Below are 23,385 nucleotides of genomic sequence, written 5' to 3'. Positions count from 1 at the left end.
GTAGCAGCAAAACGTATTTTAGCCACCTAAAAGAAAGGCCCACCAAAAAAAATCAATATCAGTTTAAGTGTACGCTATATTTAGAATATTTTCGCCAGTTTACCTTGCTGTGAGACAGCTATACAGTCTGTTTCAGACAGGGAAATTAAGCCGTTATCTATGCTCTTGCCAAAGCAACCAGACTCCATTAAAAAAACAAACTTTACCTTGCATTATACGGGAGTTGCTGGTCTACCGCTGCCTCAATCAGTTAGTTAGTTTGTGCTGTTGTGTGACCAAAGTCACAAATTGCAGGATTTTTCAATGGAGTCTGGTGGCTTTGGCGAGAGCATAGATGGATATACTGTAATGGCCTCAGTTCCCTGCAGGAAAGGGCTGTCTAATGGCAAGGTAAAGTAGTGAAAACGTTCTTAATACACTGATATTGATCTGATTGAGTCTTTCTGTTAGTTGGCTAAAATACGTTTTGCTGCCGGTCCCGTCCACAGCACTACATTGCTTTGCTTCCGTGTGATAACTGCCTCTTCAAGCTGGGGGCGTGCTGATCGTCATAGGTAATACACTGAGTATGGATAAGTACCTCATACAACTCCACTTTAAAACATCCGAACTATCCCTTTTAATCAAAGACTACCTGGAGACTCCAATTATTTGCATGGCCTTGAGAGAAGCAGGTCATCTTGGCCTTCTGTTGAACAAAGTGATAACCAAATCGGCACGAGTCGCCACACCCCAAGATGCTCTGAACTTGAGCATGATAAGAGAAGCTGCACAGTGTGCTTGACGCAGAATACAATCGACGGAGCATATAGTAGGCTCTAACGCTTCTTATTGTTGTCATATGCGCTGGTATGGAAATGAATCAATCTAACTTGTGATATTTTTAACATAGCCATGGTGAGTGTGGGTCCTGCAGGGTTGAAATCATAGACTGTATATAAGAAGTAGACACCCATTGGTTTATGGACTGCCATTTTGAAGCGCCATGCTGTTTTTTTGCTAACTACAACCGAACACTGAATACGACATTTCTAGGTGACCGAAATGTTACAATTAACTTTCATGATCTGAAAACACATGAAAGGGTTAAAAGTTGTAAGACGAAAACACAGGCAACTCCCAGACCGGATAACGTCGTGGTAGCAACCTGTCAATCACAAGGTAGCCACGCCCTAAAGCATACCCTGCTCTATGGTCTATTTGACTCTAAATGGGACCATAATTGACTAAATGAACATCATGCTGTATTGAAGAAGACTTGAAACTAGCGATTGAGACCATAAACTCATGTTTACAATGTTTACTGAGGTAATAAATCAAGTGAGAAGTAGGATCATGTTCTCATAGACTTCTATACAGTCTGACTTGTTTTTGCAACCGGAAGAGTCGCCCCCTGCTGGCTATTCAGCACTTGCTTCACTTTTCAGACCTGGAGGTTGCCCACTGGTTGAAATACTATAATTAGATCCAACAAAAATGTTCTGGATCTTGTAGTTTCATATGCTGATGTCTGAATTATAAGCCCTGAAACACAAGATGGCAGTATCATCAGAAGTTTTATCCATGTAGTTGTTTTCTTGTACAGCTGGTGCATTAATTAAATGTACAAAGTGGAACAGTCGGTGAGCTGCCCCCGGGAGTCTGTGTTTACGGTCATAGGTGCAGACAGGGTGCTGTTCACTGTTACACGAGTACAGTTAGTCAGAATTGAGCTGTACCTCTTATTGATGAATGGCTTTACATTAAATTGCGGCAGTGTTTCTGGTAGAAAACAAGTCTGTTAACTAACATTTACGACCAGCAGTTTGGCTGGCTTTTGTTCTCAAGATGTTTATTCATTAGATGAACTATACTGTTGATTATACTTTACATGTTCAGTTCCTCTCTGGTGACACTGTGCAAACTCGTGGGAGTCTACAATTAGCTGTAGACATTCATCAAGCTCATGCTTCCCATGAGAAAACTACAATGAATGCTGTAAAGTGGCTTTTGAAATGATAAACCTGAATTACTCTTATACCTTTATAGAAATTACAATAAAAAAACACATCAAGGCAAAGATTAAAGTCATCAGTGTCTCTTTAATTTACAGCCTCTAAGAAAAAAACAGTAACAACACCTATTTTTAAAAAAAGCAATATTCCCCCAAGCAGGTAACCTTTGAACATTTAAATGTGAATCTCAATCTGTAGGCCTGTATTGTACAAATAAGACCAGCGGACCCACAGCAAGGCACAAAAATCGTGTAACGAGCCTGATCCTAGACTTAAAATAATTGGATATGAAACAATATTCTTATTCTAGGTCTAGACAGACTGTAATCGTTGCTCTAGAAACTGCCCTTTATTTCTGTTTCTCACAAACTACAGACTAAACAAACACTAATTTTGAGCCTTCTTTTTATCACAATGTTGATGCAGTTGAACACAATTTACATACTTGATTAAATCATTATTGGCTGGAGAAAAGTTGGCAAACAGCAAAATGAAAAACACATCAATCTATGGCAATTCCTTTAGAGACAAAGTCCTGCCTAGCCAGGTACAAAAACTACAATGAATGTCTTTGGAGAAAAAAAATATAATCACTATCAATATTATACATTGATTAGTGGTATCCAAGTACAAGCAAAGAGCTACTGTAACATATAGAAATCTTTGACGGTTTAATGAGCAACATATTAAATGTGCAGGTAGTTATAATAACAGTCTCCTATGGTGCCGGCTAGTAATGTAGATCTGTTTGATGTTGTATAATGAAAGACAGTAGAGCGTAACCTTTGACCCCGTACAGTTTGGTCCCATGTCAGATCAGGGTCTTTTGTAGAGTGCTGAATTGACTAAACAGTAATGTTTTTATGTCAACATGAACTACAGTGTACCTATTGCTGTCATTTTAATCCAGACAAGACACAGCTCAGAATAACAAACCTGATTTTCTAAAAACCTTTTTAAACTATTAATCTTGTAACCCACTCACAAAACATTTGCACAAGTATAAGGCACAAGCTGATTTGATCTACGGTGTGATTTTCTCTTGCTACTTAAAAATATCAAGTTAAGTAGTAATTTTTTTTTTTGTAAAATTTCCCTTAACCATATAAAGCAAAAAAAGCATGTAATCTGAATTCTTATGAGAAACAGCAATTCACCCTAAAACAGTGCTTCTACTAGTTAAGAGTTCTAGTCTTATGTGGAAAATTATTGTCGACTCAGAGTGAGTAACCTACGCTGAAAATAAAGCATAAAAGAGTCTTAAATCTGCATTTATGAATCCACCGTAGTGGATAAAATCACTGAGTCAAATCCCATAACAACACAGAAGAAAATTAAGATATCCAGCAGCACATGGCTTCACTGCTCAAGTATTCTCTCCTTCGATTTCTCCTTCTTTATGGTCCTGTTCTGTCTCCTCTTCCTGCGCGTCGCCTTGTTCCCCGTTGATCTGGAACTTGTCGTGGGCCCACTTTGGGCTGTTGGTGTTGGGGCCTCCAGTGGCTTTGCGGATGATGAATCGCGCCCTTCCACGTGAGACGCTTCCCCGTCCTCGCCCTCGGTTGTCCACCCACTTGCACTCTGCCTCCCGTTCTCTGTCATCGTGCTGAGAGAAAAAGGATGGAGGTGTGTCAAGACAACGATTACAAAAGTACCAATTTGAGCTAGATTAAACTAAATGACCACCTAAACACCTGGCATTAAAATGCATCTCGTATCCAGATTGTATCTAGATAAGGTTTAACCTGATTACATTTAAACCTGGTATTAATGTGCCTCCAGTGTCCACATTGAGATCCAATCGGTTTGTCTGAAAGAGCTGAGAGGAAGGCTGCATTACACACAGGCTTGCAGCCGGACATTGCCAGAGAGGCGGTGCGTAATACGTGGACACATCAGCCTCAAAACGCCGCCGTTTAGGGTGAGAGGGCTTGCAAACGTGACTTTGAGTTACATCTACAATCGCACACACTGAGGGATGAGGAGAGGACACAGAGCAGTGGCGGCTGTGGTGGTCTCTCTGCACGGCGGTCCAGTGACTGGCGGAGCGCTGGGAGCACGGTGCAGGTTGAGCCCGCGCTCCCCAATTGCATTTACACTTGTGTTCAATATTGTCAAATGCGTCCCTGACCACATCCAGAGGTGGTTTGGCCGATCGGATCACAATCTGTCCTTACACCTGTACTTCCTTGTGGTCAAGCACTATCCGCCTGCAATCGGATTATCCAAAACGTATTTTAATGCCAGGTGTAAAGAGGGTCTGTTACACCATGTGGTTAATTCAAACACAGATGGGAGGCATGAATGGGGAGGGGATCGGCCCTACCAAGTAGTATTTCCTGCTCTTTGGAGTGAACTCTGGATCCCAGTCTTCATTTTTTGGCTGTTCCGCCATGTTTGCCGTGGTGTTACTTTGGGAAGAGTTTCCCTGATAATTGCCTCTGTTCCAGCTCCTTCCACGAATTCGGACTTGCTGTAATTCGACAGAAAGACAAAGAATCTAAATCATTGATCCACGGCAAACTGTTAAAGTCAAAAGTACGGTGGACACAGCCATTCCTCCAAACTTCGTCAATCCAACATTATGCGTTAAACTCACAAATCCTCCACGTGGCCCTCCTCTTTCAACTGGTGCTGGTGACTCTGCTTGACCCAGTCGGGCCCTGTTAAAGGCTTTATCTTTGGGATCAGACTTGCCATGGGGCAAATCTTCTTTTTGGGACTTAGAGGACGAGGAAGATGAGGACGAACTTGAGCGAGAGCGCTTCTTTTTATTTTTCCTAAAAGAAGAAATGCAAAATCCTTCATGGCCAACTGTTTATCATGCAGGGTAAATGAAAAACACATTCGTAGATGATTTGAAACAAGCACATGGCAGTTGCACATACTTTGATCTCTCGCGGCATTTGGAGAACTTTTCCACAGATCTCTCTGTACTAGAATCTGGGGAATCTCCCACATCTCCTCCCCGATCCTGAATATAATCGCTGTCATGGGTGGGATATTTTTTACGGCGCTCGATATCCAAACGAAGGTCCATCGGGTCACCCTTCATTTTTTCCCCGGCGTCCTGAGCAAATCAAAAACAGAACACAACGTCGTGGACAGACTTTGGATTAGCATGGCGATGCTATCAGTCTGCTCTCAGCCAAGCTGGTTTATTAACTAAACAGTGAGGTCCATGGGTAAAGGGGGGAAAACCCGGGTAGCCAGCTGGCATGAATAAAACCAAGCCGTTCTCGAGTGAATTTTCCAGTGCATTCAAAGGGCCAAACCAGTAGTTTTGCATAGGATTACCTTCAAATCTGAACCATTCTCCAAAGCATATGTTTTTAGATTGATTCTTCTGCCTTCAAAGCAGCTATTTAAATACGGTACGAAAATCAACTTGAAAAGACTTCAAAATTTGCTTCATATATGCAATCTATCAGCGTCAATGGTAGTATTTCAGCTGTATTTTGTGTTAAAGTTATTGCATATTCAGCCATCAGAAGGGTGTGTTGTTTTGAAAACCTCCTTACTGGTGTGTTCACATGCTTCTGGGAAAGTCCAGCATCCAAGGCTTTAAGAATTGGCTGTGCTACAGCAACAAACTGCACCAACATGTTTCACATCATCCTCGCTTGTTTGTCTTCCATGTGTAACATGACTTCCACATTTTGAACATCAGAGCTTCAGAAACATGGTGCGTTCAAGTATTCAAAGTATGTTCAAAACAAATCCCTGTATGTGCACGTTGATGTATTTCCTGTTTCAAACAAGTTTAAAGTCACTGTAAAGTTGATAATCATACTGTACATGACATGAACTAAAATAGCTGCTTGTAAGGTGGAAACCAATCTGAAAACTTTGAGGTATGCTTTGGGAAATAGTTGCAAATAAAGTATACACACTTACGACTAGGATGGTTCTTTAACAATGGGGAAGAAAAGGAAGATAGGACTGCTCATGCTAATTTAAGTACTCTGTATTTTAGTAGTATTTCCGCCTCAAGTTTATAAATTCAACCATATGTGTCCATGCGCGTCAATAAAGAAATATTGTGAGGGTTTACTCAGAAAGTTAAGCATGTAAATATAAGCATAGGAGCATAAAGTGCTTGCTGTTGGATATTTCCGTTTCTTTATTTTTTTAAAGAATACTTACGAAGACAATCTCTTAGAGTCCCTTGAACAGCTTTGGCACAGTGGCTTCCATTTCTGAACTTATATGATTCATTAGCCTTGGTCAGGCTTGTGCCCACAGTCTAAGCAATTCACCATGTGTGAAGGCCTTATATAACAAACAACAAAGTCAAAGTGCCTCATTTTGCATTTCTTAGACCGTGCATCTCCCCCTCAAGGAAAAGCCACAGGCTTCCAGAGAGTGCAGTGTAAAGGCATCTGGCTCGCTCACTCGTTTTGCTGTTGTTTGTTTTTGCCAACATACTTCATCATACTGCAAAATGTTCAGTCACCTTGTAAGTGCCATCCTCTGAGCTTTTCACCGCCTCAAAAAGTTGAGAGTGTTTCTTAAAAGCTCTTGGTGAAACATCAATTCTCCTGCGAGAGAGAAACACAGTTAAAACAAGATTAAGATTAAATGCACATAGCAGAGGAGCCACGGTACAGGAGCCGAAACGACAAACTGTGAGCAACGTTGAACTGCAAGGACGACACAAAACAGACAAAAAGAAAAGAAAAAAATGGTGGGAAAATAAAAACTGACCTCCACCGAGCATGAGAACAAATAAGCCAAGATAGTCTGTTGATTTTCAGGTAGGAAAGGTGACAGAAATACCTGAAAGCTGTTAAAAGAGGAGGTGAAGCCACAGCACACTGAAGGTGAGAGGGTCACTCAATAGGCGACTCTACCTGTGTATCTCTGGGCTTTTTCTTGGCTTCATGATTTCCTTCTCTGCAGCTCGTCTTTGGTACACGGTGAATCGCTCGTTTAGAGTCATTTCAGAGGATGGAAAGTGCTGAGCTGTGTAGGGAAACGGTAAAAACAGCTGTTAAAGTTGTAAATGCTTCTAGTGTCTGTCACTTCTCATCCAACTGGAATGCTGCATTGAACTGAATATTTTCATGTGCCACAGGATTTTATACATTGTAGGAAGTAAAACATTAGTAAGCGCTTGAAGGCCAAGTTTTCCTGAAGAAAAAAAAAAAAATGAAATGACTCCACTCTAATGTGAGGACAGCAAGAGAGGTGAGGACTCACCTTTAATGTGATGAACGATAGTGACAATGTGTTGAGCAAACAGCTCAGAGGGACTCCTCTGTGACTGAGCAGTCTGAACATGTTGAAAGATGGAGCGAAACTCCTGATCCTTTTTTGAGGCCTGCACCAGATCCTGAGACAACTGTCGCTCTTCAGCTAAAATATCAGAAGAGCTGGAAATGACAAAAGAATCTTTAGTCTGTTGCTTTTTTTATTAAAAAAAAGGCTAATAAACAGAAAACATGTTCTCCGATCACATAAAACAACACTGAAACGAGGAAACCATTGCAGAAAAATACCTTTTTTATATATCATTTTCTTAAAGGTCCAGTGTGTAGGATCTGGCGGTAGGAGCTACAGTGGCCGACGCAAAAACGTGAATGGCCCTCTCTAGAGCCAGCTGTTGTAGAGTAGTGTAGGTCATTTGGAGCAGAGCCAGTGCTTAGAGTGTGTGTAATAGGAAATGAGTGGTGAAGCAAGAGAGAGAGAGTGGAGGCATCGGGAGAGAGTAACGTTATCGACTCCGGCCCAGGCAGGAAAAGTTAAGAGTTTGGTTTGTCCGTTCTGTACTACTGTAGAAACATGGTGGTGCAACATGGCGGACTCCATGGAGAGGGGACCCGCTCCCTAAGTAGAAATAAACGGCTCATTCTAAGGTAACAAAAACACAACGGTTCTTATTATCAGGTGATTATACACTAAAGAAAATAATCCATTTCTGACAATAGATCCCCCTAAGAGTTCACTGGTCCTTTTTAAAGGTGCAGTGTGTAGGATCAGGCAACATCTAGTGGTGAGGTTGCAGATTGCAACCAACTGAAACTTCTCCCGTCTGCCAAGTGTGTAGGAGAACTATGGTGGCGACGTGAAAATGTGAAAAACAGTGTTTGGTTTGTCAGTTCTGGGCTACTGTAGAAACATGGCGGCCAGCTCCGTGAAGAGAACACGCTCCGTATATGTCGATATAAACAGCTCATTCTAAGGTATCAACGATGAAAACAAACATAAACATATTTATTAATATTAAATTCCATTTCTGCCAATAGATCCCCCTAAATACTACACACTGTTTCTTTAAGAAATCAGTATATCAGTTTACTATTAGCTGCTGTTGCAAAATCTCAAGCTGGGTGTACAGATATGACGTGTGACTCGCTGAGGAAACACGCAGCATGATACCAGAAACCATTATATGATGCTCACCTCATCAGGCTATCTCCAAGGAAATCCATTCTGACATTTAATTTTGTTTCCTGTTTTCTTGAGGACATGAAAGGCGAGTCCTCTCCCCTGAGCTCTTTTTCAGAGTTCCTCCTTGGTGGTGGTGCTGGGGACGGGATGGAGGGAGATTTTGCCATCTTCCTGGCTTTGCCACCCATGTCTGGGGACAGTTCCTCACATTTTCCTGCTAACTCCCTCTTGGCGAGGGCAGCAGCGACGGCCGCTGCTTTATCTTGCTTTCGACTGAGATACATGTCCTCTGCCACGGCGTCAAGGTCACTGTCAGCTCCCTGTGAATAGGCCACATTCTGCCATTTGCCAAAGCATTCATCAAACATTTCCCGGGCTGAGTGAGTGACCTTGATCTTTGGCTTAGAGGACTCGTCCCCATTGTGCCAGTCTTTGTGAAGCGACTTTGAATGAGGCTTGATGATCGTCTCCTCCTCTTCCTCCCCGTCAGCAGACAGAAAAGGAGAAGCTTTCAAGAAGCTGTTCAGAGACACATCACCATCAGTGTCCTCTTTGTGCTTTCTTGACACTGAGTCAGAGATATTCGCGGATGCTTTGCCATTCACTTTTCCTTGTTCCACATCCACATCATTTGCTTCTGTGCTCTTGCCATTTTCCCGAGCTTTAGCTTTTTTATTTCGCTCCTCCAAAAACCTAAACAATGACAAAGAGATAAAGAGCTGCATCTGACTGGGCATGCAACTGAGACAAAAATGATCCCGATTGATTATCGGATAAGATTTTCAAAAACAACGGTGAAAAAATTGTATCAGATAAGTATTTTATCCATGGAAATAAAGACATAAAGGCATAAGGAATTTTAATTAAAAACTACTGTTTGGCAAGGCAAATATTTTGAATTCCCCTATATCCCTAAATTATATTTTAGCCTGTTAGGACAACCACACTTTAATACCCTAAAATTGCAAGGAAATGCCAAGATAATATAACTGTGACGTCTAAAAAAGGCATGTGAAAGCATTTATCAGTGGTGGAAGAAGTATTAAGATACTTTACTTAAGTAAAACTTGAAATACCACAGTATAAAAATACTCAATTACAAGTAAAAGTCTCAAATTCAAAATGTTACCTGAGTAAAAGTACAGGAGTATTATCAGCAAAATGTACTTAAAGTATCAAAAGTAAATGTACTTTCACAGTGTTATATTTTTATAGAACAATTGTAGATACTTTGTGTACTACTGGGTAGATTTGAAGAATAGTACTGCATCTTATTGTAAGAATATGTGTTTTTTTATGTAAAAAGTAAGTGGCAATTTAATGTAGTAGAGTAAAAAGTACAATATTTCCCTGTGAAATGTAGTGGAGTAGAAGACAAACTTGAGTCCTTGAGTAAATGTACTTAGTTACATTCCACCACTGGCATGTATCTGTACATCTATAAAGCTTGCATAGTTTGATAAAACAGTTTGAGAATAGAAGAGTAAAATCAGTCTTACTGTCTGAAGGCAACGGAGATCGCCGTTTTATCTTCGTCCGGGTATTCCTCATTGGAGAAGAAGTCAAAGCTGGAGAGCATTGGATTTAGACCTTCATGTGAGGGTTTTTTTGTCGAGGTTGTACTACACGTCATCTTCCAGGAGGGGGCGCCGTTGCTGGTGTCATTTGTGACTTTAGGGGAAGGACTAGACTGGTTGGTAGTTTGGCTGTTCTGAACAACAATAACAGCAGAGCTCGCCAGAGGACTCGTTCTCTTTGGACTGCTGCAGTCTGTCAGGCCCTGCCAGTTCCCCTCGGTTTTCCCACCGCATGCGCCTTCTTTAGCGTCTCTTGCCAACGCCCCGACAAGCTCCGCTGGCTCCTCATCTCCCCCTTCTCCCTTTTGGACCTCCTTGGAGGCAGAGAGCTCCTCTTTCACATCTTTGGAGTTCGGGTTAGTCAGCAACAAGGCCGGCTTCCATTTGGGAGAGGAGGAGTGTGAGGAAGAGGAAGAATGCTGCGAGTGTCTAGATAATGGCGAGGAGGATCGATCAGAGTGGTGAGAGTGACCACGAGTGGGGCTTCCTGAGCTTTGCTGGGGGTTGTGAGAGCGTCCTCGTGAATGGTTTAGCTGCTGCTGCTGCTGCTGCTGCTGTCCTTGCTGCTTTTGAGGGTACTGCTTGTAATTCTTCCAGTTGGGGCGGAAATTGTTGTTGTTGTTGTTGTTATTGTTGTTGTTGTAGCCACGACCCCTACCACCGCGCTGGTAGCGTCCGCGTGGGAAGTAGCCCCGCCCTCGGCCCCTGAAGTTGTACGGCCTCCGGAAGCCGCGGTGGTAGCCCCGGAACTCGCGACCGTTCTGGTATTCCCTCGTATATTTCTTCTCCCGGTTGTGAGATGGAGAATGAGATCTTGACCATGACCGAGACCTAGAGCTGTGAAAGAAAGCACAGAGTTGTTGCTTAATTTCCAAAGAATAATATGTATAAACTAGAAAAAAAAATGTTTAAGGTTTCTGTGGAATCTAAAGCAATCGAACCTGAAACTGTAACTCACAGCCTCTACACTTAACACTTAAAGGTACAGTGTGTAGGATTTGGCGGCATCTAGCGGTGTGGTTGCAGATTGCAACCAACTTAATACCCCGTAACGTGAGCCACTGATTGCAAAACCGTGTTAACACCGCTCGCCTCACTCTGAGGCCATCCATACCATAATAACACTACTTTAGGAGCAATGGAAGTCAGACGGCGGTTAGCAGTACCACGGTTTTGCACTCTGCAGCTCACGTCAAAGAACTATGGTGACTTCAGGTAACGTAAAAACATGAAAGGCTCTCTCTAGAGTCAGTGTTTGGTTTGTCTGTTCTGGGCTACCATAGAAACATGGCGGAGCAACATGGCGCACTCCGTGAAGAGGACCCTCTCCCTTATGTAGATATGAAGAGCTCATTCTAAGCTAACGAAAACACAACAACCATTCTTATTTTCAGGTGATTATACACTAATGAAAACATAGTTATGAATATTATATTCCATTTCTGCCAATAGATGCCCCCGAAATGTTACACACTGTTGCTTTAACATCTCTGTGATGCAGTCATGTTCTGAGCAGACAGACAGATGCATACATACACGCCTGCTGTGTATGTGATCATACAGCCCATTGACGTCACACAATGTAGTACAACCTGATCAGTATTTAAAACAATCTTTGTTTGCTGTTCTTACAATAAAAGGGGAAAAAGAACACTGAATGCTACTATGGCTAAATAGGCGATGATAACACCAGTAATAGTATACAGGAACACAAACTGTTCAAACAAATCTTTGGGGCAGTAAAACCTCAGCAATACTTAAACCAGTCTTTTCAAACAGACTCCAGACATAACAACCATGTCAGCCTAACCATTAGCCTAACATATGGAGAAGACATATATATCACACTACCATAAATCACATGATATATATATAGATATAGACGTGCAGTTGCATCCGGCACACATTTATCATTTGGAATTGACAAAACACATGTCAGTATGTAGGGAGCCCACAAGAGGAGCACAGAGATATCAGTGTGGTGCAGAGCCAGGCTGCAGGGCCGGATTAGGCCACATGGTGGCTCTGCTGCACTTCTGATAAACAGCCTGAACCTTAAACACAGCCTTAAGAGTATAACCGTGAGACAGCATGTTCGCTTCGGTGATTTAATCAATCCAACATGCTTTTTTTTTTAAACGCATGTCAACACAACAGCCACAACTTTCCACGGACATCTTTGAGATTATGAATGTGGCAAATCTACTGTAAGACATCAAACTAATTCTGTTTCATTCCCTCTACATCTTAAGCGACTTTTCTTCAACCGGCAATAAATAAAAAGTAGCGGCTCAGCCAGCTTCCCTATTGGAATATGATATAAAGACCTACTGAAATGTGATACGCCTACAATATCGTGCAGAACAATACCTCTAAATGGACAGAGCAAAGCAGTGACACGCTACATGCAAAGACATGCTAAGGCAATATAAAAAAAACTCACCTAGTGTCTTTTTGCATTGGAATACAGAGTGAGTAAAGAAAGCAGTGCACTGAGCAGCGCTGCACACTCACAGTGCGAGCTACAGATCCTACATCTCCTCTGGCCAACTCCGAAGGAGCAGAGAGTCACATGGACCATGTGAGGGGGGAAAAAACACACTTCTACTCCAATCCTTTGACTCTATGCTTGCCGGCTATACTGGCTGTTCAACCAGTTTAGTTAAGCATTTTTTACTATTCTGACTGTTCCACCAAAATGCTGCAGATGTCGACATCTTAATGTAGTCTTAATGTTTAAGCTCCACTATATCTTCTTTTAATTAACATAAGAAAAAGTCACTGACGAAAAGTCCAAAGTGAGTGTGAGTGTTTTGCTGCATCTGTGGCCCATTTAACTACTGTGGTGATTAAAGCAAGATATGCGGACAGTGAGGGGAGGGGTTGTGAAGGTGTTTTTACCCGGAGGATGTGGAGAAATATACCGTGAGAGTATTTTTTGGGTTTGGTATTTAAATCTGTGTTTATATACAACTTATGCAAATGTGTGCATTCAGGCTTGCACAGTTCCAGTGTGACCACAAACCCATTTGCACATGTGCAAGGTGGGCAGAGTATAAGAGTAAACCATTAGATTCCTTCCATGTCTTTTCTTTATGCTGATTTAATATGTGCTGCTGCGGCACTGCCAGGAACTGAGCCGCCCTGCCACTTTATTGCCACACCACAATCATTTTGCCAGAAACAGCAGCTCAGGCATCAGAGTGAAGCCTCCCTTTTTCTTCCAAATGCACATCACAGCAAGCAGATAACCCCACAACCAGGGCCGATCTATTTAAGCAAACCAGCCAACATCAAATGCCGCCCTCTTGATTAAACGCTCAACACAACATTTTCATATGCCACTGAGGTCGCCTAATATGAAAATGTTTTCCCACAAAATGCAAACTGCAATAATAATCACTCTAACTTGAGTAAACTCACAAACCGGCAGCCGAACTCCTTCTCAAACATCAATTTCCTCTTCATACAGAAGCCGACTCCAGAGTTTGAGTCCGACCCAAATCCATTAATACGCTGCACCAGTTTTCCAGAGTTCATGAGAACCAAAGTAATAAAGTCCAGGACAAGACATGGTCCTGCAGATGGAAATCAGCACATATGTAGCTAACAGGAAACGCTGATTCATATAACAGAACACAGATCTGCTTGTTGACATTCCCACCGTCACAACTAAACGAACTGCGTATTTTTTACACATGAAATTGCACCACCAGCACGATGCACAATCTTATCTCACAGTCAGTCCTGTGAGATAAGATTTACTACATAGAATTTGACTGGAAATGGAGCTTAACAGGAAACATAAGAGGATAAATCCTGATCTCTGAGCAGAACGATGCAGCAGTACTGCACCTGCTGCTATAGTTTCTCTTTTCTTCATCAGTCATTCATACTTTAAGCGTCAGATGGGTCGAGGCAATCTTCATTAATACATACTATCAGCGATATATTGTAACTAAGTATATTTACTCAAGTACTGTACTTGAGTATTTTGATTTTCTGCTACTGTATACTTCTACTCCATCTCAGAGGGAAATATTGTACTTTTTACTGCACTGCATTTATCTGACATCTTTAGTTTCTTTACAGATTTATATTTTGTATTAATAATCTGAATCAACTAATACATTTTGATATAATAATGTAGATTAAGCTTCCCAGCAGTTAAGCATTTCAAATTTGCCACACCATAACCAGCTGCAATATTAATGTGATGTATACAGTGATGCATCAATAATTATAATCCAATATATATATATTTTTCTGACATGGGGCATTCCGTATAATAAAAAGTACTGTTACTTTGGTACTTTTAGTATATTTTGACTGTAATACTATTGTACTTTTACTCAAGTAAGATTTTGATTGCAGGACTTTTACTTATAACAGAGTATTTCTACACTGTGGTATTACTACTTTTACTTGAATAAAGGTTCTGAGTATTTCTTCCACAACTGCGTATCAAACCTTATTTTATATATATATATATATATAAGTCTGGTCTGGCAACACAGAGGCATCTTCAACAATCAAACAAAGCCCAGTTGATCTTGACCACAGAAACACAATACAGCCAATAGTGTTCACAAAATGTGACTCTACCGGTGGTGGCGCTTCCTGGACCGGGATCGGGAGCGACTTCTTGAGCGAGAGGTGGAGCGGGATCTTGACCGGGACCTCGAGCGGCTCCGGGTCCTCGAGCGGCTCCGAGACCTCGAGGCAGATTTTGTGGATCTGGACATCGCTGCAGCCAGCCCACCTCAAACTGTCAAAAAAAGAATTGGACAACGAGTTAGGATTTTTGGAAAATCTAAGACGGCAAACATAATAAATTGTTATTCAATCACCTTTACAAAGCACTGGCTGCATAGAATGGATTATTAATTATCATGGAAGATAAATACATTTGAAGAGAGCCGAGAGTCGAAAATTGTCGAAATACAATATCCGACAGAGATGAGTCATCCGAGATGCACTTCAAAAGTGGTCTTAACGCAAAAGCTGAGTGAAGAAATGGAACAGCTGTGAAAAAGGAAGAAGGCAATAGAGTAGGGCATCCAAACAGAAACAGTTTTATTTGGTCACTGAACATTTGCATAGAGGGCAGTCGTACGTCAGTCATCTGACTACTTTACTGTTGAGCCCACAATAAAATACTTATACAAAGATACTGTTATCAGTAAGCTACGCCTTACTTTTCCTCCACTGCAGAAGATATACAGTAAATCAGCTGAACAGGTATACAAAAATGACAAAAATATTTGTTCTCTAGTCTAGACTGTCTTCACAAGAAAAGACAACACAGTTTTCAAATAAGGTGAGAAAAAAAAGAAAGCCAGCATGTTCACTATTTGTCTTCAAAGTCAATCTCAGTCTATCACTGCATTTCTTTGAATAATTAGCCCATACATATAAGATAAGCCTCGCCACTTATGCACACATTCAATATTTTGAATACGCTATTTTCAATTTAGTTAAAACTTGTGAAATAGAAAGTTACAGATGTGGCTTAAGATATTGTGACATTTTGAGGAAGTAATGAAACACCATATAATGGTATATGCTTGTTGAATGGAGCGAAAAGCTGCTAAATGTATTTTCACCCCACACATGTAGGTGTCTTTCCAGGTCAAATCTAGTCTTTGCTTGGTTGTTTTTATGTGCCTTTTGTGATTAAAAGCATTGGCTACTGTTGAACTCCCCCCTGATGACTTTAAGTTCACATAGTTTATTTCCCCTGTGGCTACTTCACCATATCGCATTTGCATGTGGGTAATGACATGCGGTGAATCTGCTATCAGAGAGATGCTCGCTTTGGACTGCATGCTGAGTGCACTCAGACATCAGTATACTTTTCACTTCAAAGGCTGTTTAGTCTCGACTCCCCTCTGCAGCAGTAGCGTCCTGTTCTCTCCAAGGTCCACAAGGCATTATCTGCGACATATGATCCTCAGAGTAAAGGACACGCCAGGGATCAAATAATTGTTCTTTCAATATGGGAGTCATCTTCAGGGACTTTGGAAGGAGGAAATTGCCGACTGCACATGACAGGGATTTCAAAACCAGCGCACGCTATCACATGATGGTCCCAGTGTGCATCCATTGCTACTATTTTGGAGAGCACTGAAATGGATCTATTTTCCCCCGCCTCCTCCTCCTCCTGCTCCTCATGCTCTCTGAACTTCCCACTCTCCTCATTCTTGGCAGCTTGTTGTTTTTGGCTTTCAGAGAATAATTTCCTGAATTTCCAGCCTCAACAGAACGTCAATTTAGCTTACTCTGCACATTTCGAGGATGGCATTCAGATGTGCCCCTTTTCCAGCACGTGGTAGCGAAACAGTAAAATAAATTCATTGTAACAGGCGTCTTAATGTTGCGTTATATACCAGAGGGGAAGTTGGCCTTGAAGGTGGAAACCTTAATTGTAATGTAATTTAAAACCAACGTTGTTCAGACATTTTCATATGGCTGAAAATAGTTTCCTTTTGCATGAAACTGTATACAAATCAGCAATACAAAGAAAGCTAAGGTTCCCCAGCCAAATGAGCATTGCATTGGTACAGTATACAAGTGTAGGAGAGTGCCCTCTGTATTCAGTGTAAAAACTAGTTGGTAGAACTGAACAGTGGGATCTGTTTCGATAGCTTTTCTCTGAACGCTCGATTGATAACCAGCTGCAGCTGTCCCGGCTCTGCACACTGTGTGGTCGCCTCAGCAGCCTAATCACTGAGATTTCAGCTCCTCTAAAAGGTCGCGGTGAGCTCGGCCTTTAATCACTCACTACTAGATGTGCACACACAAACGCAGTTACTGACACACGTGCACACACACGTGTCTTAGTCTACTTGTTAGGACTTTTTAATTGATTCAATTGTCTCACCTTTACCACATCCGAACACTGAACTAACCACTTCATCATCTGCCAACCACATCGATGTGTTTGTCAACCACTGAAATGGTATCGCTATTAATAACCCTACATCTCTGTACCGAACCCAATGATGCAGTCACAAATGGCAGCAGCGAGAAAAACATCTTTCCTGTTTTTAAGTCTAACTCCAGTCTTCCCAGGGGTTTTCCAGAGTTTTACTTTTTAGGGCTGTCAATCGATTAAAATATATAATCGCGATTAATCGCACATTTTTTATCTGTTCAAAATGTACCTTAAAGGGAGATTTGTCAAGTATTTAATACTTTTATCAATGGTAGTGGGCAAATATGCTGCTTTATGCAAAGGTATGTATATATGTAGTATTGGAAATCAATTAACAACACAAAACAATGACACATATTGTCAAGAAACCCTCACAGGTACTGCATTTAGCATAACGAATATGCTCAAATCATAAGATGGCAAACTCAAACCCAACAGGCAACAACAGTTGTCAGTTTGCTGACTTGACTATGACTTTCCCCAAAACTGCATGTGATTATCATAAAGTGGGCATGTCTATAAAGGGGAGACTCGTGGGTTTACCCATAGAACCCATTTTCAGGTCAAGGGACCCCTTTTAAAATGGCCAGCTTTTCCTCGCCAAAATTGAGTGTAAGTTTGGAGCGTTATTTAGCCTCATTCGCAACAAGCTAGTATGACATGGTTAGTACCAATGGATTCCTTGGGTTTTCTAGCTTCATTTGATACCAGTCTCTATCTGTCTACCATCTATACTCTACCTTATAAACTGAACCCACTACAACCTAAAAAAATTGCAAGTTGCGTTAATGCGTTAAAGAAATTAGTGGTGTTAAAACAAATTTGCGTTAATGTGTTATCGTGTTAACTTTGACAGCCCTTTTATTTTTATATATAGCATTTAGTCAATTATAGTGGTATTGTACAATTATTATAGGCCTACCACTCCAATTTGTTTATCATTAATAGAACGTAGGGGTGGGCGATACTGCAAAATTTGGTTTCGAACCAATACCAAGTAATACAGGTTTGTCCAGAACACTGAGCTAACCACTTCGTCAACTGCCAACCACATCGATGTTCTTGTCAACAACTGCAATGACGTTACTATTAATACCCTTATGCCTGTCAACTCTGTACCAAATCTTACACTTGATGCAATCACAAACAGTAGCAGCAAGAAAAACAACATCTTTCCTGGTCTAAAGTCTAACCCCAGTCTTCCTGGGGGTTTCTCACCGAGTCCCCTCGTTAGTGATTATCTAATGCTTGTATCATGGTGTACCATTTTGAGATTGGCAATAATGGTGATTAATTAACCAAAGACAACCTTCCCTCAAAAAAATTTCATCTTGAACTTATATGACTGGTCTTGTTCCCCTTATTTTACAAGGAACAACACATTATTAACAGGAACAAGGTGTGAAACTAGAAAAGCAAGTTCAACATTGCAGGATTGAAACCCCCATAACAGAGTATGGTGAAAAGTCATGTTTTTAAATAGTAAAACAGAATTAATCTGCTAATGCTTCTAACATGGATAGAAGTCCAAGAACGCGCACGCGTGCATGATTAAGGGCCCCCCCTTGGAGTATAGAGCGACAGCTGTGTAATCCTCATCAGCTGTTTATTTCATGTAACGGCAAAAGTAGCTCTCATCAACAATGGTCCGGCAACTCGATACACGGCTCAAAGCGTACGAGAAGAAACGCTCCACTCAATCAACGGCCCTATCATTAAGACTTGGAGGCCGCAGTGGCAGCTGGAATCACATTTGCTATCTATATGTGCCCCCGAGACACCCCGCTCGCTATTTCAGAAAAGCCACAGCAACTGTCACTGGCACAATCTTTGGTTATTGAAATGTGGCAGTCCCCCTTAGTGCTCCCTCAAGACGCTTCACTTGCTGAGGCCGTTAATGGATAGCAAAGCTGCTGGCAGAGCTGTTCACGACAAGATAAAACTTTCAGCTTCCTTTGTGGGTTATTAAACGAAAAAACTGAATAGCCTGATTCATTCAGTTATGTCTGAACGATTACTAGCTGAGTTTTGTTTGTCTTCAGGGAGCTACTGTAACTGCTGGAGAGACAAATGGATGACCTCATGCAACATTATTCTTTGCTAATCGCCCACAATGACAGACGAGAACACCGTTCAGCTTGGCATTGACCTCGACCATAAGTTTAATGATAACATGAGGCCAGTTGCAGCTAGCTTTCTGCTAACTAAGGCATTTCAATATCACTCAGCAGGGTTTTTTAAAAAAGATCTGTGCTGCTTTTAATGCTTTTAATTCTATTCGAATAGTTTATAAAAGGTAGCGTCTGCCACTGATTTCTAGGCGTCTTTTGCTTGGAAAATGTCACACAGCAGAGTTCCACTGAGGCATCCTCAACCAACACGCTTCTCAGCTGTCTGTCAACACCACGTTTGTGGAACTCTACTGCATACAAGGGAACTCATCAGCTAAAGGTCCTCTCTATTTTTGGTCATTTGGGAACAGACCCGCCAATGATGACAAGATATAGTGCTATACTTCCAAAATGTGTCCAGTTGTTTGTGTTTTCCTGCACCGTAAAGGAACATTCAGGGGGATAAATTGGCAGAAATGGAATATAATACTAATAAATATGTTTTCTTTTGTTCATAATCACCTTAAAATAAAAATGGTTGTGTTTCCGTTACCTTAGAATGAGCCATTTATATCTACATACAGTGCGGGTCCTCTTCAAGGAGCCGGCTGCCATGTTGCACCGCCATGTTTCTACAGTAGCCCAGAACGGACAAACCAAACGCTGTCAACTTTTCCTGCTTGGGCCAGATTTGATGGCGTTACTCGCTCCCGGCGTCGCCAGCGCTCTCTCTCTTGCTTCACCACTCACTTCCCCGTACACACACACACACTCTACGCATTGGCTCTGCTCCAAATGACCTATGCTATAGAGGGTCATTCCCGTTTTCGCGTCGGCCATCGTAGTTCTGCTACACGCTTGGCACACGGGAGAGTTGGTTGCAATCTGCAACCTCACCAGATACCGCCGGATAATACACACTGCACCTTTAAAGCCTCTGCATGAAGCATGAGACACAGTGGGTGTTTATTTTTAGTTTATTTTTAATTTAATTGGGTGGCATGTTGTATAACCAGAATGCTTCCATTTCTGCTTTAGGGACGCCAGTGGATGTCATTAACATATAGACATTAAAATGTTCAGTTTCTTCTTTAAAGAAAAGGCACCACCTATATCAATGTTGGCAACAACTCCAAGCCACACATATATAGACATGTAGCAAGTTGATTAAATGATCAGTATATCCTCACAAAGAAGTTGGCACACGCAAAGGTGAACACCAAATTATATGTTCTGTAATGCTACTCCAGTAGGTGCCAGCATACCTTAATGTCGACACACCTTTTCATTTGTGTGCTGTTGGTGTTTGTTTAAGAGGACAAACCTCAACCAGGACTTAGCAAGCCCAACAGGAAATTGCAGGATAATGTTTTTAAACTTTCATTTTTGCATCACTGGACGCCAGAAATGGTTTTCAGGTTGGACCACAAAAAAACATTCAGATAAGCATTTACAGGAAACTGAAGTCAAAGTTCTCCTTGCTATATATATTGCTGACATGTTGGGCTTGGTTCAAGATTGTAGCTGTTTACAGTAGGTGGAGGGACAACTTTGGTGAAACCTACAATCACAACACAGTCACTCACACAGTCATTGGGCTAACCACTAAAAACAACTGGTGGAGTTAAACAACTGGTATACTGAGTTCACCCTTGAAGTCCTCTGCTGGTCTGCATGTTAGAAATCACTGAACTATGAAACAATGTTCAAAATATAAATGTTGACTGCTGTGCTTCCAGCAAATAATTCAATCTTTACTTCACAGATATTTTTACTACACTGTGAAATGACATCACCTTATTATACTCCAAAAGGAAAGCACATGAAAGCCAGTGAATGGGGTCATGTCCTGGGGATGAGATAGATAGACTGTACAGTTTCATCCTCCTGGAGTCACCATAACGCACAATGACGCATCAATCAAGCGTGACGGAAAAATAATAAATCCATCTGGAAGACGCACTGAAACATCACATCAAGAGATCATGCACATCATTCAGAACAATGGCTCCTTATTTCAGTCAAACAATTTAACTTTTGACACTTTTCCAGTCGGTATTTGTGCCAAGAAATGTAATTTTCAATGCAGGATTTGTGCGTAAAATAATGCCATCCAGTGGCTTTTTTTTTTGGCACAAATGATCCATGTGCTGCGTAACGACTGTATAAGCCTCGTTTTCCATTTGAGAATACATTATTTTTCTATAGGCTACATTTATTTCCATTTTCGACCTACAGATATAGGATAATAATATAATAAATGGAAGAAAAAACAAATGAATTACTCACCGGTCTGCGTTGTCGTTCAGTGTTTTGTCGCGTCACATTCAGGCAGCGCTGCGTAAAATTGCAGAAACGAGAGTTAAAGACTATTTCTCCCCGGTCCTTCTGTGTGTCTGTGTCGTTGTGCCCAGCTTATGTCAAGTGTGTGTGTGTGTGCAGTGAATGAGTGTGTGTGTGTGTTTGTGTGTCTGCGGTGTTTCGAAAAAAAGGGGGTGTGACCGCTCCGTGCGCTTCAGAGCTTCATGTTTCCTTCCGCCTTCACTGCCGTCTGTCTGTCAAACACATCGCATCAGTGAGTCTATAGTTCAGTAGCCGTGAATTATAGACGCATAATAGGCTGATAGCTCCGAACGTCCTTTTAATGACATCATTCTGTTCTAGAAGCCATAATAAACCACTGATGAAAACTCCCTGTAGTAACCGTGTTTAAAGGGAGCAGCTACTGTGGAGAGATACACTGTAAAAAAAAAACTTTTTTTTAAGTTTTTTTCAAGACATTTTACATTTTTTGTCTCTATTTCAAAATGACAGAATTTAAAAAAAAAAAAAATTAAATGTTTCATTTGTGATTTATATGTAAATGGTGTTAGATTTACAGTATTTTTTGTAATCACAATCGCAATTATCTGTATCTAAGCTTTTCTTGATCATTTTTAAAGATAATTATTCTGTTTTTTAGATGCTTATGACTCTATTTTAACAATTACTTTTTTGTTAGAAGAAAAGGATTTCATGGTATTCTAAAAATATTTCTTGTAAAAATACAGATTTTTTTTTTTTGCAAAACTTCTGAGAGTTAATGTAACTTTTTGGCTTTTGCAATGTAAAATTACATGTTTCATTTGTGATTTATATGTAAATGGTGTTAGATTTATGGTGTATGACTATTCTAACAATAAATATATGTTAAAAGTAAAATATTTCTTCCAATATTACAGTAATAAAGGTTAATTATATAAAGATAATTACTTTTTTTTTTTTTTTTTTTACAGTTTATTTATGTTAATTAACGGACAGTAGTTTTCCGTTTTTTAACAGACATTTTCTGGCGCCCCTGCTGCCGGAAAGTTTTCGCTATTTTACACTTTTTTTTTTTTTTTTTACAGTGTACTGGGTCTGCAGGGTCGGCGCCAGAGTATTAGTGACGGACGGGCTACCAGCTTTGACGGGGGCGGGGGGACATTTTTTTCATCTCATATAGCCTTTGTTAAGTGTATATTTAACATAGTCATATATCATGAAAGAAATTAACTGACAGAGAGGCGTATAGATACTGTCACTTATGCGCACAGGCGTGCACGCACGCATACACATGCTAAATGACCACAAAAACAGGTTATAAACTAACACCGTGTCCTAACTGGATGCAAGAGTCCGACTAAAAATGTGTTTGTTCATGTTGCGGCACTCTCATTGTGAGTGAAAAAATAGGAACCAGGTGTCCAACAGAAGTTCAGACAAATAGTAGTGCCGCGCTGTGCAGCGCCGTGTTGCTCGCGGCCAGTTTGGACACTCCAATAGAAAACAAAGTAATCAAGCCCAAGTACATGTCCTAGTTTCCTAAATACAAAACTATCACTGTTTTGTGCTTTATTTTGCATTTGCAGTGTTAAGTCCTTCCATTACCAAACTGTATGACTTAATTTTACTTATAGCCTAGCTGTAAAAGTATTTCAGTTTAGTTGTTTTGTCAGGAGAGAATTCAGCTGAGCGGGCACAGTGACCTTTTTGGACGCGCCTGGACACCCAAGGCCCGCCCCTAACGCTGACGCTGTGTGCCTGTCACAGCCTTTACAGCCTATTTAGTGGCATGGTGGAGTTTATTGTACTCCCATTTGTTTATTATTAACAGAATGTCATATCCTTATACCTTTTGGCTCCAGCTGACATTAACGCCTTTTAGAGGACAGCAGCTCATTTACTGGACTAAAGTCCAGTTTGTTTATTACAGTAGGTATATCCCGGTACAATTTAAAGCAGCAGTGGGTAGAATTGGAGCAAACCAAGCTTGAGCGTGAAACCGGAAGGTCGCCGGTTCAATCCCCTGGACCGGCAGGATGAATCTGGATGGGGAAAGTAAAAAGCAGCGC

General features: G+C 41.1%; 1 protein-coding gene across 4 annotated transcripts; it reads right to left on the bottom strand.

The window, feature by feature from the left end:
• Positions 1 to 2,061: 2,061 nt before the first annotated feature.
• thrap3a (thyroid hormone receptor associated protein 3a) lies at positions 2,062 to 21,587 on the bottom strand. 4 transcript variants are annotated; one of them, XM_037785626.1, is made up of 12 exons: positions 21,302 to 21,587; positions 20,809 to 20,974; positions 14,570 to 14,732; positions 9,887 to 10,801; positions 8,400 to 9,080; positions 7,197 to 7,369; positions 6,848 to 6,959; positions 6,451 to 6,535; positions 4,883 to 5,064; positions 4,594 to 4,774; positions 4,321 to 4,467; positions 2,062 to 3,600 (listed from the first exon to the last, which is right to left on the bottom strand). In XM_037785626.1, exons 3-12 carry the CDS (start codon positions 14,707 to 14,709, stop codon positions 3,361 to 3,363), a joined length of 2,856 nt encoding a protein of 951 aa, XP_037641554.1. In that variant the 5' UTR covers positions 14,710 to 14,732; positions 20,809 to 20,974; positions 21,302 to 21,587; the 3' UTR covers positions 2,062 to 3,360. The 4 variants fall into 4 exon arrangements, with proteins under 4 accessions (XP_037641554.1, XP_037641553.1, XP_037641555.1 ...); XM_037785625.1 differs by lacking the exon at positions 20,809 to 20,974 and having other exon boundaries at positions 21,302 to 21,586; XM_037785627.1 differs by lacking the exons at positions 20,809 to 20,974; positions 21,302 to 21,587 and adding an exon at positions 14,815 to 14,969.
• Between the last annotated feature and the right edge of the window lie 1,798 nt (positions 21,588 to 23,385).

This window comes from Sebastes umbrosus, chromosome 11 (assembly GCF_015220745.1).
Source record: "Sebastes umbrosus isolate fSebUmb1 chromosome 11, fSebUmb1.pri, whole genome shotgun sequence".
NCBI lineage: Eukaryota > Metazoa > Chordata > Actinopteri > Perciformes > Sebastidae > Sebastes > Sebastes umbrosus.
Note: the sequence above shows the minus strand (reverse complement) of the source record. Positions and strands in the feature narration are given on the sequence as shown.

Excerpts from the sequence above, each read along its gene's own strand:
- thrap3a (XM_037785626.1), bottom strand. The coding sequence starts at position 14,709 with ATGTCCAGATCCACAAAATCTGCCTCGAGGTCTCGGAGCCGCTCGAGG. Across the intron at positions 10,802-14,569 it reads TCCAGGAAGCGCCACCACCG|CTCTAGGTCTCGGTCATGGT; the intron begins GTAGAGTCACAT and ends TTTCTTTCACAG. Across the intron at positions 6,536-6,847 it reads AAAAGCCCAGAGATACACAG|GAGAATTGATGTTTCACCAA; the intron begins GTAGAGTCGCCT and ends TCTCTCTCGCAG.